Source organism: Balaenoptera borealis (assembly GCF_965194805.1).
Source record: "Balaenoptera borealis genome assembly, chromosome: 11".
In the NCBI taxonomy this organism is placed as follows: domain Eukaryota; kingdom Metazoa; phylum Chordata; class Mammalia; order Artiodactyla; family Balaenopteridae; genus Balaenoptera; species Balaenoptera borealis.
The window spans coordinates 863937-877486 of record NC_138868.1 but is presented as its reverse complement, the minus strand read 5'-3'; the positions used below and the strand labels follow the sequence as shown (position 1 = coordinate 877486).

Sequence of the window (13550 nt, the reverse complement as noted above, 5' to 3'; positions counted from 1 at the left end):
CTCTGGACGGGGTGGGGAGGCCTAAGGCTCTCGCTGAGGACGGGTGGTGGGGTGCGCCCCAGGGTCTCCGGTCCCCCCGCATCCCCCCCTGCCCCCCTGTCAAGCCGGCTGGCGGACACTCACTGCACACGCCGTCCCGCCAGCCGCCGAGCAGCACGCCCCGGGCGGCGCAGGCCCGCACGTAGGAGGACAGGGCCGCGCACATGCAGTCCTCACTCTTCTCGCAGCTGCACGTGTCGAACATGCAGTTCTGGGGGGGCATCGGGACGTCAGGGACCCCAGCCCACCAGGGACCCTTCTCTCCGTGTCCATCCTTCCTGGGACCCCCGTCTGGGCCGGGAGACAGAGGGCAGCGGGGCCTCCCGCAGGGAGCGTGGTGTAAGGCCACGGGTGGGGGTGGGGGTGGGCGGGAACATGCTGCTCTGAGGGATGGGAGAGGCCAGGCCAGGCTGAGGACGGGGTCCAAGGGAGGGGTCTCTGCGGGACCAGGACAGGGCTCAGCTTGAGTTCTAGATCCGTCACGGGCTGAGCTGCATGTGGGGGGAGACTGAAGGCAGGAGATGTCTGGAGGTGAGTTGGCCGGGAGGGTGCTGGCAGGGGGTGCCGCCCCCCAAAGCGGGCCTGGGTCTTCCAGCTGTGGACACGCACTCCCGGGGGCTGGAGTCACACGTGCGTTAGGGCTCTGGCTTCCAGAGAAGCGGCCTGTGAGCCAACTGTCAGGTCGAGTTGTGTACCCCCAAAGGATGTGTCCACGTCAGGACCCCAGGGCCTGTGAACGTGGCCCTGTTGGAAACGGGGTCTTTGCAGATGTGACGAAGTTAGGATGAAGTCATTAGGGTGGGCCTGGACCAACACACCTGGTGTCCTTATGGGAGAGCTTTGGACCCATTCACACAAGGAGGAGGCCACGAGGCAGAGGCTGGGGTGATGCAGCCTCGTGGCCCCCAGAAGCTGGAGAGGCAGGAAGGACCCCCAGGGGACCCTGCCAGCACTGTGATTTTAACCTTCTGGCTCCAGGACCTGGGCAGTGGGTAGATGCCTCCGGCTGTCAGCCCCCCCCCCCAGTCTGGGCCCTTTGTTACGGCTGCCCCAGGCAACGAACACACCAGCAGTGGCCGTGTCCCTAGAGTGGGATGACCCTCGGCCACGGAGGTGTGGGCGGTGCTGAGAGAGGGAGCCGGGAGTGGGGCATGTCCTGCCCCCAGCACCCCACCCCACGCAGGGGCTGGCCGGGGGTCTCACCGAGTGGAAGGGCCCAGGGTTGATGACAGAGTGGCAGGACGAGAAGGCCCCGGCAGGGTCGGTCAGCAGGGAGCACCAGTGCTGGGCGTAGTTCTCTGGGGAGGACCGTCGTGGGCGCGGCTCAGCGGCCACTGGCGTCCCTCCCACACCTCCTCCCCTGCACCGGCCCACCCGCCCAGCCTCCGCTCGGCATACGCAGGCCCTGTGGGGGCCCCTCCGCTGCGGAAACCGAACTGGAACTGGGGGCTCGCCAGCCGCGCCGCGCGGGCGCTGCTCACAGGGCAGCGGCGCCTTCCCGGGGGCGGGCCCGCAGCCTGTCGGTGACCCCGCAGCCCACCCTGCTCACCCCCAGCCCCGGCCGCCCTGGAGCCCGGGTGAGACAGACGGGCAGCTCCCAGGCCCGGCCGCAGGGTAACCCGAGGTCCCCCCACCCCCAGGCTGGGGATACCGTTCTCCACGCTGAGGGAGCAGGGGTCCTCGAAGCCGTTCTTGACGTTGGGGCAGGTGGCCTGCGTCTTCCAGGTGTTGGCGAAGGCGGCGGCCGTGCCCTCCACCACGCCGCTGATGGTCCGGAAGTCGTCGGCCTGGTTCCGGTTGAAGTTCCCGCACAGGCCTGGGGGCGGGAGGGGGCATCAGAGGGCCGCCCAGCTCGGCCCAGGCCCCCCGGGCGCCTGCGGGTCCTACAGGCACCACCACACCGTGGCCCCGCCGGAGAGCCCCATCCCAGGATGTTGGTTCCAAAACCATCTGCAGATGAGCCCTGGTGGGGGGGCGGGCAGCCCCCACATGAAGCCCGCTGTGAGGGCAGCGTGCCCTGCTCTCCATCCTCCCGGCCCGCCTTCCCGTGCCGGGGTCCCTGCTCCGCCCGGGGAGCCACTGACGCCCCAGTCCCCACCTCTGGCCTGACTGCCCACCCCCCGCTCCCCCCCACCGCCCCGCCCCCGGTGCCCCAAGCCCACCGCTGGCCTCACCACACATCTGGCCCTGGTAGGAGGGGTCCAGCCTGAGGAACACCTGCATGAGGGGCACCAGCTGCACCTGCAGCTGCAGCCCGAGGCCCGTCTGCACCAGGATGAAGAAGGATGACGGCCTGAAGACGGTGATGTTGGCTGCGGGTTGGGGGGGACGGTCAGAGGCCACCGTGCTGACCAGCCGAGCCTAAGCTGGGGGCTCCGGTAGGAACCCCAGCTGCCCCTCCAGGGCCCGGGAGCTGGGCGGGAACTCGCGCTGACGCTCCCGTGAGGCCGGGCACCGAGTGTGCGCCACACGGGTCCCCACAGAGTCACAGATGAGGCCCCTGGCAGCCCCACCTTGCATGTGGGAACCCAGCCCTGGGCCTTTCCGGGACTCCCAAGGCCACAAAGAACTAGCGAGGGACTCTGCTGGCTCGGTGCTGCCCCCTAGAGGCCCCGCCTGGCCACCGCAGCGCCCGTTCCCTGGGGGCCACGTACCCACTGACACGGGCAGCTGCGTGTAGATGGAGTTCACGAACACCCCGCCATTGGCCTGGATCTGGATGGCCTGGCGAGAGGAGGCGGGGCTGCGGTCAGCGTGGGGAGGAGCCCGGCCGGCCATCCCGCGGAGGGCCGCTGCCACCGCCCCCGCCCCGCCGGGCCCTCACCGTGTCCCCTCCGCTCAAGCTCAGCATCACTGCTCTGAGGCAGTTCTCGTTGTCCGTCAGGCCGCATCTCCGCAGCTCGGCCAGCACGGTGAGGGCGTTGCCTGCACATATCTGACGGGACAGAGCCCAGCCGTGTCCTGGGTCGGCCAGCCCCCAACCCGGGCAGGGAGGGGCTGTGTGTGCGTGGTGCCCTGTGCCCAGGAAGCCTGGTCACCTGGTCACCTCTGGGCAGCTTGTCCAGACCTGGGAGCCCCTTGGCCCCCGTGAGTGTGAGCTTCCTCTCGGAGTGGAACCCCGGGGGACTTCACCGCTCGGATGGCCATCATGGAACCCTTCCTGGGGTGGAGGAGGGCTGAGGGTCCCGGGAGGGCCCAGCCGGTGGGGCTCACCTTGGTTAGGACGTAGCTGCAGTCCCCATGCACATCATAGAGTTTCTCATCGTAGGTGGAGATGTGGGACCCGCCCTGGACGGAGCAGATGCCCGGGCACGGGAGGTCCTGGCACTGCCATAGTCCCCCGGAGCAGGTGCTGGGTGGGGGGAGGCCGTGACAGAGGGGCCATGGTGAGGGGGAGGTGAACCCCGTGCGAGGCAGGGGCAGGGCAGGGACCGGGCCGGCCGGGGGCCTACCAGGAGCTGCAGCTGGTGGTGAAGGAGGCCCCCGGGGCGTAGGGGCGGCCGCCGTGGGTGCAGGGGCACTGCCGCAGGGGCAGGCAGCCCGAGTGGGTGACGTCGTCCAGCACCGTGCCTGGGGAGCAGCAGGGGTGGGGCACAAGCGGTCAGCGGAGGCTGGGCTCAGGTGTTGGAAACACAGTGACCGGATGGGGGCAAAGGCCCGGGGGGGGGCAGTCCCCAAGGGCCCGGAGGACCTGCCTAGGGGGCAGAAGCAGCCGTCGACACAGTGGTCCTCGCAGAGCTGGGAGCGCTCGGGGTTGGAGCAGGTGTCCACGCAGGGTGAGCCACACTCCTGGTGCTGCATGTTCAGCGGGCACGTCTGGGCTGTGGGGAGGAGCACAGGGCTTGGCCCCAGGAAGCCGCCCTGCTCCCGCCTTCCACGTGCCACCAAGGGGCCCCAAAGGGGCGCCTCTCGCCCCGTCCAGCCATCTTCTGAGTGAGGCGGGAGGGGAGAGGAGCGTGGGGCCCCGAGCCTCCGGGGGCAGCCCTCCCGCCCCCACCTGGGTTCAGGGGTGAGCCCAGCTCAGTGTGCCCAGACCAGGCCCTCCCTCTGGGCCCCCGGGGGCCCGCAGGCCCTTCATATTCCCCTCTGATCTCCTGCCCAGCCTCTCACCATGGGTCCCCCAAGGGGCTCCACCTGCCCAGATCCCCAGCCAGGTGCCAGGCGTCCTGCCTGAGAGTCACCTCCCTCACACTCTCCCCAGGGACCCGGTGTGGGTGCAGGGCCTTGGGCTCCTCCCCAGTGCATGGGGGCACTCACGGCAGAGGTCAGGGCCCCTCCAGCTCTGCGGCTGTCCCCCGGCGTGGGCACACTGGCGAGAGTACTCCGCGAAGGTGGCACATGGGCAGGTGGGGCAGCGGCACAGGTCCTGGGTGCAGGTGGCCACGTACACCTCGGCATCCACCAGCCTGTGGCACTGAGCAAAGGCTGGACCCAGCAGGGTTTGGCGACAGATGCCCTCCTGGTGAGACAGAGGCTGGAGGCTCTGTCCTCCGTGCGGTATCGGTGGGGACCCCAGCCCTGCAGCCTTTCCCCAGGCCAGGAAGCCCCCTTCCCCTGAGGTGCCAGCCAGCCAGCCCGCCACCTGCTTGCCCATCATCCACCACGCATCCACCTTCTCATCCCTCCCTCCCTCCATCCACCCATCTAGCCTTCCATTCCTCTGTCCATCTGTCCATCCACATATCCATCCATTCATCCGTCCCTCCAGCCAGCCGGCCCGCCATCCACCCACCCACCCACCCTTCTGCTCAACTACTGAGAACTTGCTACTGCTCTATGCAGAGCTCTGCTTGGTGACCCACGACCCTGGACTCCCTGCGCCCACCCCGGGCTCCGGGACACACCTGCCCACGGTGCGAGTGCCCAGGACGGGTGCAGACCCCATGCTGGAGGCGGCTCAGAGAAGGGGGAGGCGGAGGTGCCCACCGTCAGCCAGCCCCAGCAGGGTCAGTGCCGGCCTGTCGATGACTGTCCCCCTTGTTCAGCCCCCACCCCTGACTAGCTACAGGTCCTCATTTAAGCCTCGTGGATTCTGCTGGTTTCGGGGATCCTGGAGGTGCTAGGCCACTTCCAAAGGTGGGGTCCTCCCTGCGCATCGGAAGGGATTTTGCTCTGGGCTTCCTGAGTGCCCCCCTCTTGGTGAGACTGTGTCTGGGGGGGGGCACGTATTTGCAGGGGTTGCGGGCAGGCACTCACTCCATCTGTGCAGTTGTCAGCTGGGGAGGGCAGGGGGTCCTGGCACTGCTCCGTGGGCCCATCCAGCTTCTGCAGGTTCCCAAACTGTACAGGGGTCAGCCTGGCATCTGCAGAGAGGAGGCACTCCATGCGGGGGCCCCGAGGGGCTCTGAGGGCAGAGCTCCCGCCCATGCTCAGGACCCCCGAAACTTCCCTCTGGGGCATCACTGGAAGTGTTGCCACCCCCCGATTTGCTCCCTGCCCAGCGTCCCGGCGAGGCCCCCGCCCTGCGCCCCCAGCCTCCCTGGGACCGTCCAGCCTGGACTCGGCCACCTGCTGCGCACTCACTGTGGGCATAGAACTCGCTGATGGCCGGGAGCCCGTTGAAGTCCCCGCACAGGCCGCAGGTCTGGTTGGCGTACCTGGGGTCCAGCTCCAGCTGGGGGCGGGGGAGGGGCAGCTCCAGCTTCTGCGGGCCCGGCAGGGCCCCCAGCCCCCAGCCACCCAGCTCCCGCAGGGCTCCCCCTGGGTGGGGAGGGCGTCGGGGTGGGCAGCCTCACCAGGGCGCTGTCCTCTCCGTTCCACGTGAAGGTCAGCATCAGCCGGATGTTGACCTTGACATAGGCACTGCTCTCCTCCACCAGGAGGCCGGCGCGGCTGTAGGGCAACTCCTCCCTGGGGCGGAAAGTTCGGTGCTCCCACGGGTCCCGCGCCCCCCCCCCGCCAGCTCTGACCCCAGCCGACCCTGGGGCCTGGCCCCTCCACGCCCGGGCAGGCTCACCGCTGCCCGTTGACCAGGATGGACCCGTTGGAGACCTCCAGCACCAGCCCCTGCGTCTTGAGGATGATGTGGGTGACCGTGGGCCTGGAGCCCACCAGGCCGCGGCGGAGCTGGAGGTTGAAGTCCTCGTAGGCGGCACCGCAGTGCGCGGAGAAGACGTAGTTGCACAGCCCGGGGAAGCGGAAGACGTCGCCGTCGAAGGTCTTGTAGTGGAAGTCGCCCCACGTGCTGCACACCCGCCCGCCGTGCGCCGCGTTCGGGGCTGTGGGGAGTGCGCGGTGGGGGAGGGCGGCCTTCCCTGGGACCAGGCCCCCGGTTTCGGGGTGGGGAGCCGCCGCCCCCTTCCTCACTCCCCTCTGCTCCGGATTCCCCCTGGGACCCCTGACACCAGCACCCGGGTCAGCCCCCAGGAGAACCATCTACAGGGATGGCTCCCAGCCACGCCCAAGGCCCGGCTCCAGCCAAGCTCCAGCTTCCCGGCTGCCCACACTGTCCCGGCTTTATCCCCAGGTCTGTGACCACCCCCTGAGGCTGGCAAACACCCCTGCCCCCGGGGGCAGTGGGCGGCGACCACTTACAGCTCATGGTGGGGAAGCCAGTGATGGGCGGGATGAAGGTCACACGCTGGGCTGCAGAGTGAGCCAGGTCACACCCGAACATGGCCGGGCAGAGACCGGCCAGGACACCCCTTCCCAGGGCCCCCGTCCTCCTCACTGGCTACCCTGGGGCAGCAGGGAGCCGCAGGCCAACGCTGACCCAGCCGAGGGAGCCCAGGACTAACGCTGTCCCCTCCAGGACCCTACCCATCTGCCCAGGACACGCTCCTGCCCAGGTCTGTGTGTTTCCCCGATTGTGTGTGTGTGTGAGCATGTGAGTGTGTCCACGCCTGCGAGAGGGTGGGTGGGCAATCGTGTAAGCACAGACGTGTGGGCGTGAACATGTGTGTGCACACACGTGTGAGTGCATGTGAGCGTTTGAGCCTCTCTGCTCAGTGCCTTTGTTTTCTTAGGCCCCCTCCGCTGTCCCCTCCTGTGGGCAGATGGGATCCAGGAGGGTCTCCACGTGACGCGTAGCTAATGTGGCAAAGGGTCCACCCCCAGCCCTGCCCAGGTCCCCTGCCAGCTCCCCGCACCCCTGCCCAGGTCCCCTGCCAGCTCCCCGCACCCCTGCCCAGACCCCCTGCCAGCTCCCCGCACCCCTGCCTAGACCCCCTGCCAGCTCCGCATGGGGCCCTTCCCGCCACTGTCCGCCCTCTCACCGTTCACGGTGGCCTCCTGACTCGCCCAGCTCTGCTCCGTGCCGCTCTGGGTCTCTGTGGGAAAAGGGAGCCGGAGTCCACGAGAAGCCTGACATCAGCCACCTGCCCCTTGGTCTCCAAGGGCTGCAGGATGGTGGCCGCGTGAACAGCACCCGATGCCGGGATGGGAGCTTCGGCAGGGAGCTGACCCGCCCTCCCCGTCTGCACCGCATCTCGCTGTGGCTCAGGGTAGAATGGAATCAGGAAAAGCTGTTGGCCTCACTGACCCCAGGCCACCCCAGGGAGAGCGTTCGGCCCCATGCGCACATCCCTCAGAGAAGGACAAAGCCTGGCTTTGTTGGGGAGAAGGACGCACACGGCTGGGGAGGCTCCTGGGCGTGACTTCGCAGAAACCCAAGACCAGAGCCGGCTCCACCTTAGAACTACCGGCCGTGGCAGGTGGGAGGCCTGGGGGCCCCGGTGCTGGCACGGCTCCCCAGGTCACCTGTGTGTCCCCCGCCACCAGGCACACCCCTCCAGTGTCCAGGTGCCCCCACAATCTTGATGGACAGGACTGAGCCCCCCTCCAGGCTGCTCTCTCCCAGGCTCAGGCTGGGGCACCCCGTTCTCGGGCTGGGGCCTCAGAATTCCTTCATCACGTCTGTGGGGGTCTCCATGCTCAGGCCACGCCTGCGCCTCTTCGGGAGTGGGAGGTGCAGCCCCAGAGGTCCCCATGTCCCCGGTGGGGCTGGGGCTTGGCTTCGCAGCTACCATGCCAGGCTCCACTTCCTGTGCGACTTTCCCGTCTGGGACACCGACATGGGAGCCACGGGGACTGGCCTGGAATTTCTCTCTCCTCTTAAGGGCCCTAGCTGACTGCGTTTCCCAGAAGCATGGCTGCTCCCCGTCCACCCCTGACCCCTGACCCCTGACCCCAGACCTGCAGCCCCTCCCGCGTGTGCCCGCTGTTGTACCCACCCCATGGTCGAGAAATCAGGGGCGTTCACACGGACAGGCTCACGTGGCACACCCTCCTGGGGCCAGGTGACCGCCCAGTGAACCTGGGTCGAGAGCTTGGCCAGAGAAACGCTCACTGTTGACCACCCCATCACGCTGCGGTCTGGGTGCACACCCCCCTGATGGGAAGCCCCTCCACTCAGGGCCCAACCCCACCCACCCCTAAGGGGGCTCCAGCCCAGGGGACACCCATTTGAGGCAGGAGATAGATGGGCTCCAAGCTAGACATTTACAACCAGCCTCCTGTTTCCATTTCCCGAGGCAGGAGGCAGGTGGGCTCCAGGCTAGATATTTACAACCAGCCTCCCGTCTGCACTTGGAGATGGAAATAACAACGGGAACAGGGTAAATAGCTGGACTTTGTTTCCGGTGGACGCTTTGAGATAACAGTCATGGCAGGAACACAGAGGGGTTAACCCTTGTCTGAGGAAAAGATCAAGAGATCACATATTTCCCACCCCTGGGGCAAGGGAGACACTGCACACGCGCAGAAAGGCTCCTTGGGGGTCAAAAAGGAGGGGGCGCCACCCCCTAGTAGGTGATGCCAAGGCCTCCCATAGGCCTCTGGGCTGGGATCCATCTTGGCTAAAGGTTGCGCACGCATGTTGGGGAGGGTCCTAGGGCAGTTAAGTGTGTGGAAAGAGAAACCGGATAATTGGCCAGAGGTAAACAGAGAGCCGGAAGAACTGCCCTCTATGAATGACTTAACCGCCTCTTCACTGGGCCCCTCCTCATTGGCGGGGACGCCCACACCCTTTCTCTCTGGGGGAGGGGGTGGTTAGGATTAGGGCATCTCTGCCCTGCTTCTGTCTTAACTAAGCTGCTTCTCTGTGAGCTCTCCCACAGGTTGTGCTGTGTCTCTAGTAATAAGCTTTGTTCCTGTTTTTACAGTTTTCGCGTCCTTGAGAAATGCATTTTTCGGTGGGGGCGAGGGCCAGGGGAGCACTGCTTCTAGCCTTGAGCCCCTGGTAGACTAGCGGCTAGGATTCCTGGTTTTCATCCAGGCTGCCCAGGTCCGCTTCCTGGGCAGGGAGCTAAGGCCTTGCTTCAAGCCGCTGCTCACTGCTCCCTCTCCCAGCTCAGGCCGCCACGGTGCGCGTCTCCTTCTGACAGGAGCACAGACCCACCCCAGGGATTTGCCCCCAGCCAGAGGAGGGGGAGTGGGCTGACGGCAGGCCTGCTGCCCCGGGGCTGAGCGGGGCCACGGCTGGGCCAGGCGGGCTGGACGGCCACCCAAACCGTGCGGGACCCCCACCGGGAGCTGCTACGGGAATGCCCCCGCACCCAGCCCTGCTCGCCTTCCAAGAAAGGCGGCTTGGGGCAGGGGCTCTGGGAGACAACCCCCTCCCCTTCACCACCTCCCTTTCACAGGTGGAGAGAGCCTCGGGCTGGTGCCCACCTGCCCAGACCCCCGAGCTTGGGGTGAGGTGCCGTAGAGGGGCTGCAGGAGCAGTCCATGGGGCCCGGGGACGGGAGGGGTGGCCCCTGGCGGCCAGGGCTCCAGGCCAGCCCCGCTGGGTGTCACCGGCCGCCCCAGGCAGCATCTTTCGTGTTGACAGTAAGTGTTAGGGCTCACGGTGCTTCCCCGGCTTGGAGTGCCACAGGGCCAGACAGGCGGCAGTCAGGTGAGGAGGATGAGAAAGGCCGCAGGGCAGTTATGGCTCCAGGAGCAGGGCCAGCATTCGGATGGGGCTGCCGTGACGGCCGTGACCCCGGGCCAGCCCTGGAGGGCGGAGTGTGGAAGATGCGACCCTGCTGCTCCCCCTGCCATCAGGCACCTGTGCCGTCCCCTGCCCGCTCTGCTCTGGGGACCTCACGGGAACCAGAGAGAACCCCCAGCCCAGGCTCCTCACCCAGAGCCCCCCCCGTCCCATCCCGGAGGCTGAGACCCTCAGTTTCCCCAGGGGGACCTAAGTTCTCCCAGCGCAGGCTGGGCGCTCCGGGGGGACCAGGAGTCTGGGGCATGCAGGGCCCCACGGAGGACACGCTGTGCAGTGTCAGCAGGAGACACACAGGCGAGTGGCCTGCGGAGGCCGACGAGATGGAGTGAGGGGCTTAGGCCTTACCTGCCTTCTGCACCAAGGGCAGGACCACAAGGGCCCACGCCAGGGCCCGGCACCCGCTCTGGGCACCCATCCTGAGGGCCGGCACGGCGGTGGGCAGGCGGTGAGGAGGGAGTGGGGCGCGAAGCTCGCTCCCCCTGGGGGCCTTGGGGCTTATATAGCAGGAAGCCTTGGCCCCGCGCCCAGCTCCTGGGCCACGCAGGGTGCTGTCCTCTCCCCACGGCAGCCACGTGTGTTTGCTCTTGGGGAGGGGCCGTGGCACAAAAGAGCCTAGAGGAGGAAGGATCTGCGGCTCTGGGCCCCAGAGGTGCAGGACCCCCTCCCCCACCCCCCGGCCCGCAGCTCCTGGGAGTCAGGAGAGAAAGCGTGGACGGAGCCGGGAGGGCGGTGCCGGCAAAGCCCCCACAAAGCAGGGCCGGCTCGGCCTGCCTGGGTCCCGCCTTGCTGCAGCCCCGCGCCCTCGATAGGATGGGGCCGGGGTGGGGTGCGGTGTGTGGGCAGCCGTCAGGCTCAGACCCCGGGGCAGCGCCTCCCGGGAGCCTGGCTGAGGCTGTCAAGGGGGATTGGAGGGGAAGAGGCGGCCGTGGGGGAGCTGCCCAGAGGTGCTCACCGCCCCCGTCCCCGAGGGGTGAGCAGGGGCCTGCGAGGTCATTGCTCAGCCTGGCGGGGGGGGGCGGGGCACCCGCTCACTGCGGGGGGGCGCAGGCCATGCGTGGAGGGTGGGTACCGGCCTGCAGGCTCCCGGGGGTCCCAGAGCTCCCAGCTGTGCCAGCAGGACCCTTCCAGGCCTCTGGGCTCCTCTCTGTCACCAAGTTCAAACTCAAGGGGAAACCGAGGCCCTGAGGATGGACGCCCTGGCACGCACGCCGGGACTGGCCAAGGCAGGGCCAGGGGCTCCCAGCCTGGGTCCTGTTTGACCCTCGCCTCATTCCCAAGGCCGGCTGGTTAACCCCAGGGAAGGGGCACAGAGGGATCCCAGACCCACCTGGGGTCCGCGGCCAACGGCAGGCTGAGCAGGGACCCGTGTACACAGTGACGTGCCCCCGGGGCCCCCCGCAGGGCTGACAGGGGACACTGGGGGACTGGGGATCTCTAAACCCCAGTACCTGCCCCAAGTGGGAGCCACGAAGGCCTGCTCCCCCGAGCAGGTTTGAGGGGGCCCTGGTCGGTGCAGCCTCCAGCCACACTCCTCCCCCCACATTCCCTCCTCTGGCTCTGGCTCTCAGCCACTGGGCGTCCTCGCCCCAAACCTGCTGTGTCTGAGCACAGGATGGCCCGGGGGCGGGTGCACAGGACCGGGCTGTGATCCGTCAGCCGGACGGTGGGTAGCTTCCAGGTTTTCGGGGTTAACAGCCCGGAGCACCCGGTACCCGCTCCCCCCCACCCTGCCCTCCGCCTTTGTTTTTCTGATAAGTCCGTTGAAGTGGAATTTCTGGGGCAAAGGGAAAACCCATCTTAAAGCTCTAAACGTCTTTTACCGACGTCATCCCCCCAGCTTGGCCAATGGCCCCACAGGTCCTGCGTCTCCTTTTGGTTCCTGGTGTCTTTGGGGGCGTTTCCGGCACCGGCACCAGCATGGGGGCTCCTGCAGACCTGGGCCCTGGGTCTCAGCTCGGGCTCAGACCCCACTCACTGCCCGCTTCTGGGACCCCAGGACAGGTGCTCTGGCTGCCCTCCAGCTGCCCCTCCCCCATCCTCATGTCACCTCCTGGGCTGGGGTGCGTGATCTCCAAAGTTCTCTTTCACAGCCAACCCAGTTGTCCCCTCTGCAGAGGGCACAGCTGGAGGGGCCTCTGGGGGAGGGCTGGGTGGGGCCCCTTGCAGAACAGGCCTGGAGGGTGCGCTGGAACCCCTCCCTCCACCCCCCTACCCCCCCCCCCCCCACCGCCCTCCCGTGCTCTCAGGCTGTGGCTGTGCCTGGCCTTCCTGCCCTTGCTCCAGGCCAACAGCCGGTGCTCGAGGCCGTGGCACCTGGTCCCTCATGTGGGTGGGGAGTGCACACAGCCTGGACCCCTGAATCCACCTGAAGGAAGGAAGGAAGCAGGGAATCTGGCCCCCCAGCCTGAGCCCCCGTGCCTGCCTTCTCCCCGCTCCCCGAAGGCTCAGCTCTCAATCTGTGCCCCTGGTCCAGAGCCGAGCTGGGCACCTTCGAGGCTGGCACGTCCCTCCGCCCGCCCTGGGTGGCCAGCACCACACAGCCATCAGAGGGGCCCCGCCAGCCCCAGTCCCCATGAAGGTCGGCCCCTCGCTCCGCACCCCCCAGCACCACGTGTGAGCAGCCTGGGCGCCTCGGCCCTCGAGGACGTTATCTCTTCAAGCTTCAAGGTTATCGTCTGGCCCCCCCACCAGCACCCCGGGAGGAGCACTCCATGTGGCAGGGGCCTGGCCCATCTGTTCACAGCTGGCACACAGCTGGCACACAGCTGGCAGGGGCCTGGCCCATCTGTTCACAGCTGGCACACAGTAGGCACTCAGTCAGTGCGCCGAAAGACTGAGGGGGAGGACGGCTGTGCCGTGGCCCGACGCTGCCCTTTCCCCCCCGGAGCACCATCCTCGGGCAGGGCTGGCCGTGGGGGCCGCCAGGGTCGCAGGATTGAGACATCCCGGATGTGGACCGCCAAGCCCAGCCTGTTTGCTTAGCGAGTTTACCCCTTCACAGTTGAGAGAGCCGAGGACAGAAGAAGAAGGAAGCGAAGCACAAGGCTGCTGGGAAGGAGGGCCCGGGCCAGGCCTCCTGGGGCTCGGGGAGGCCGCAGGGACGTGCCAGGGACCTGCCCCCCCTGGGGCGCACCCTGTCCCGCCCTCAGCCTGCAGAACCCGCAGGCGGACGTGATCCCACCCCCCAGAAAAGACCCCCCCCACACACAGAGCCCGGAGCTGGGCTCCCCGGCCAATCCCTTGGCCCTGTCGGAAGCCCCTGGAGGGGTCATCACGGAGCGCTGGGCGCCCTTCTCAGCTCGCCCCTCCCTGCCCACCGGCCTCTCACCACAGCAGTGCGGAGTCAGGGCCATGGGCACTGGGGTGCATCAAGCCTCAGGCATTTATTGAGTGCTGGTTGTTTGCCCAGCTCCACACTGGACACCATGGAGGGTTCAGGAGTATGAGGTATGGCCCTGGGGGCATCAAAGGCCTGGCTGGCTCTAGGCCTGCTCAGAGCCCGGCCCCTGGCCGTCTGGGGATGCAGGCCTTCTGCACCTGCTGTCTCTGCGGGGAGTGGAAACCTCCACTTGGCAGATGG

The 13550-nt window shown here is 67.7% G+C and overlaps 1 protein-coding gene across 1 annotated transcript in view; it reads right to left on the bottom strand.

Annotated features, from left to right (window-relative positions):
• Window positions 1-10429, bottom strand: part of MUC5B (mucin 5B, oligomeric mucus/gel-forming) — a 35893-nt gene extending 25464 nt beyond the window's left edge. Inside the window, exons 1-17 of the mRNA XM_082342195.1 lie at window positions 10316-10429; window positions 7254-7307; window positions 6574-6624; window positions 5996-6257; window positions 5775-5889; window positions 5563-5653; window positions 5236-5342; window positions 4297-4498; window positions 3735-3860; window positions 3492-3609; window positions 3253-3391; window positions 2864-2974; window positions 2694-2763; window positions 2214-2351; window positions 1691-1855; window positions 1243-1337; window positions 124-250 (exon numbers count right to left, since the gene is read on the bottom strand). Coding sequence (XP_082198321.1) covers window positions 124-250; window positions 1243-1337; window positions 1691-1855; window positions 2214-2351; window positions 2694-2763; window positions 2864-2974; window positions 3253-3391; window positions 3492-3609; window positions 3735-3860; window positions 4297-4498; window positions 5236-5342; window positions 5563-5653; window positions 5775-5889; window positions 5996-6257; window positions 6574-6624; window positions 7254-7307; window positions 10316-10385 — 2041 coding nt within the window. The 5' untranslated portion in view covers window positions 10386-10429. The remainder of the gene's footprint in view (window positions 1-123; window positions 251-1242; window positions 1338-1690; window positions 1856-2213; window positions 2352-2693; window positions 2764-2863; window positions 2975-3252; window positions 3392-3491; window positions 3610-3734; window positions 3861-4296; window positions 4499-5235; window positions 5343-5562; window positions 5654-5774; window positions 5890-5995; window positions 6258-6573; window positions 6625-7253; window positions 7308-10315) is intronic.
• Window positions 10430-13550: the final 3121 nt, after the last annotated feature.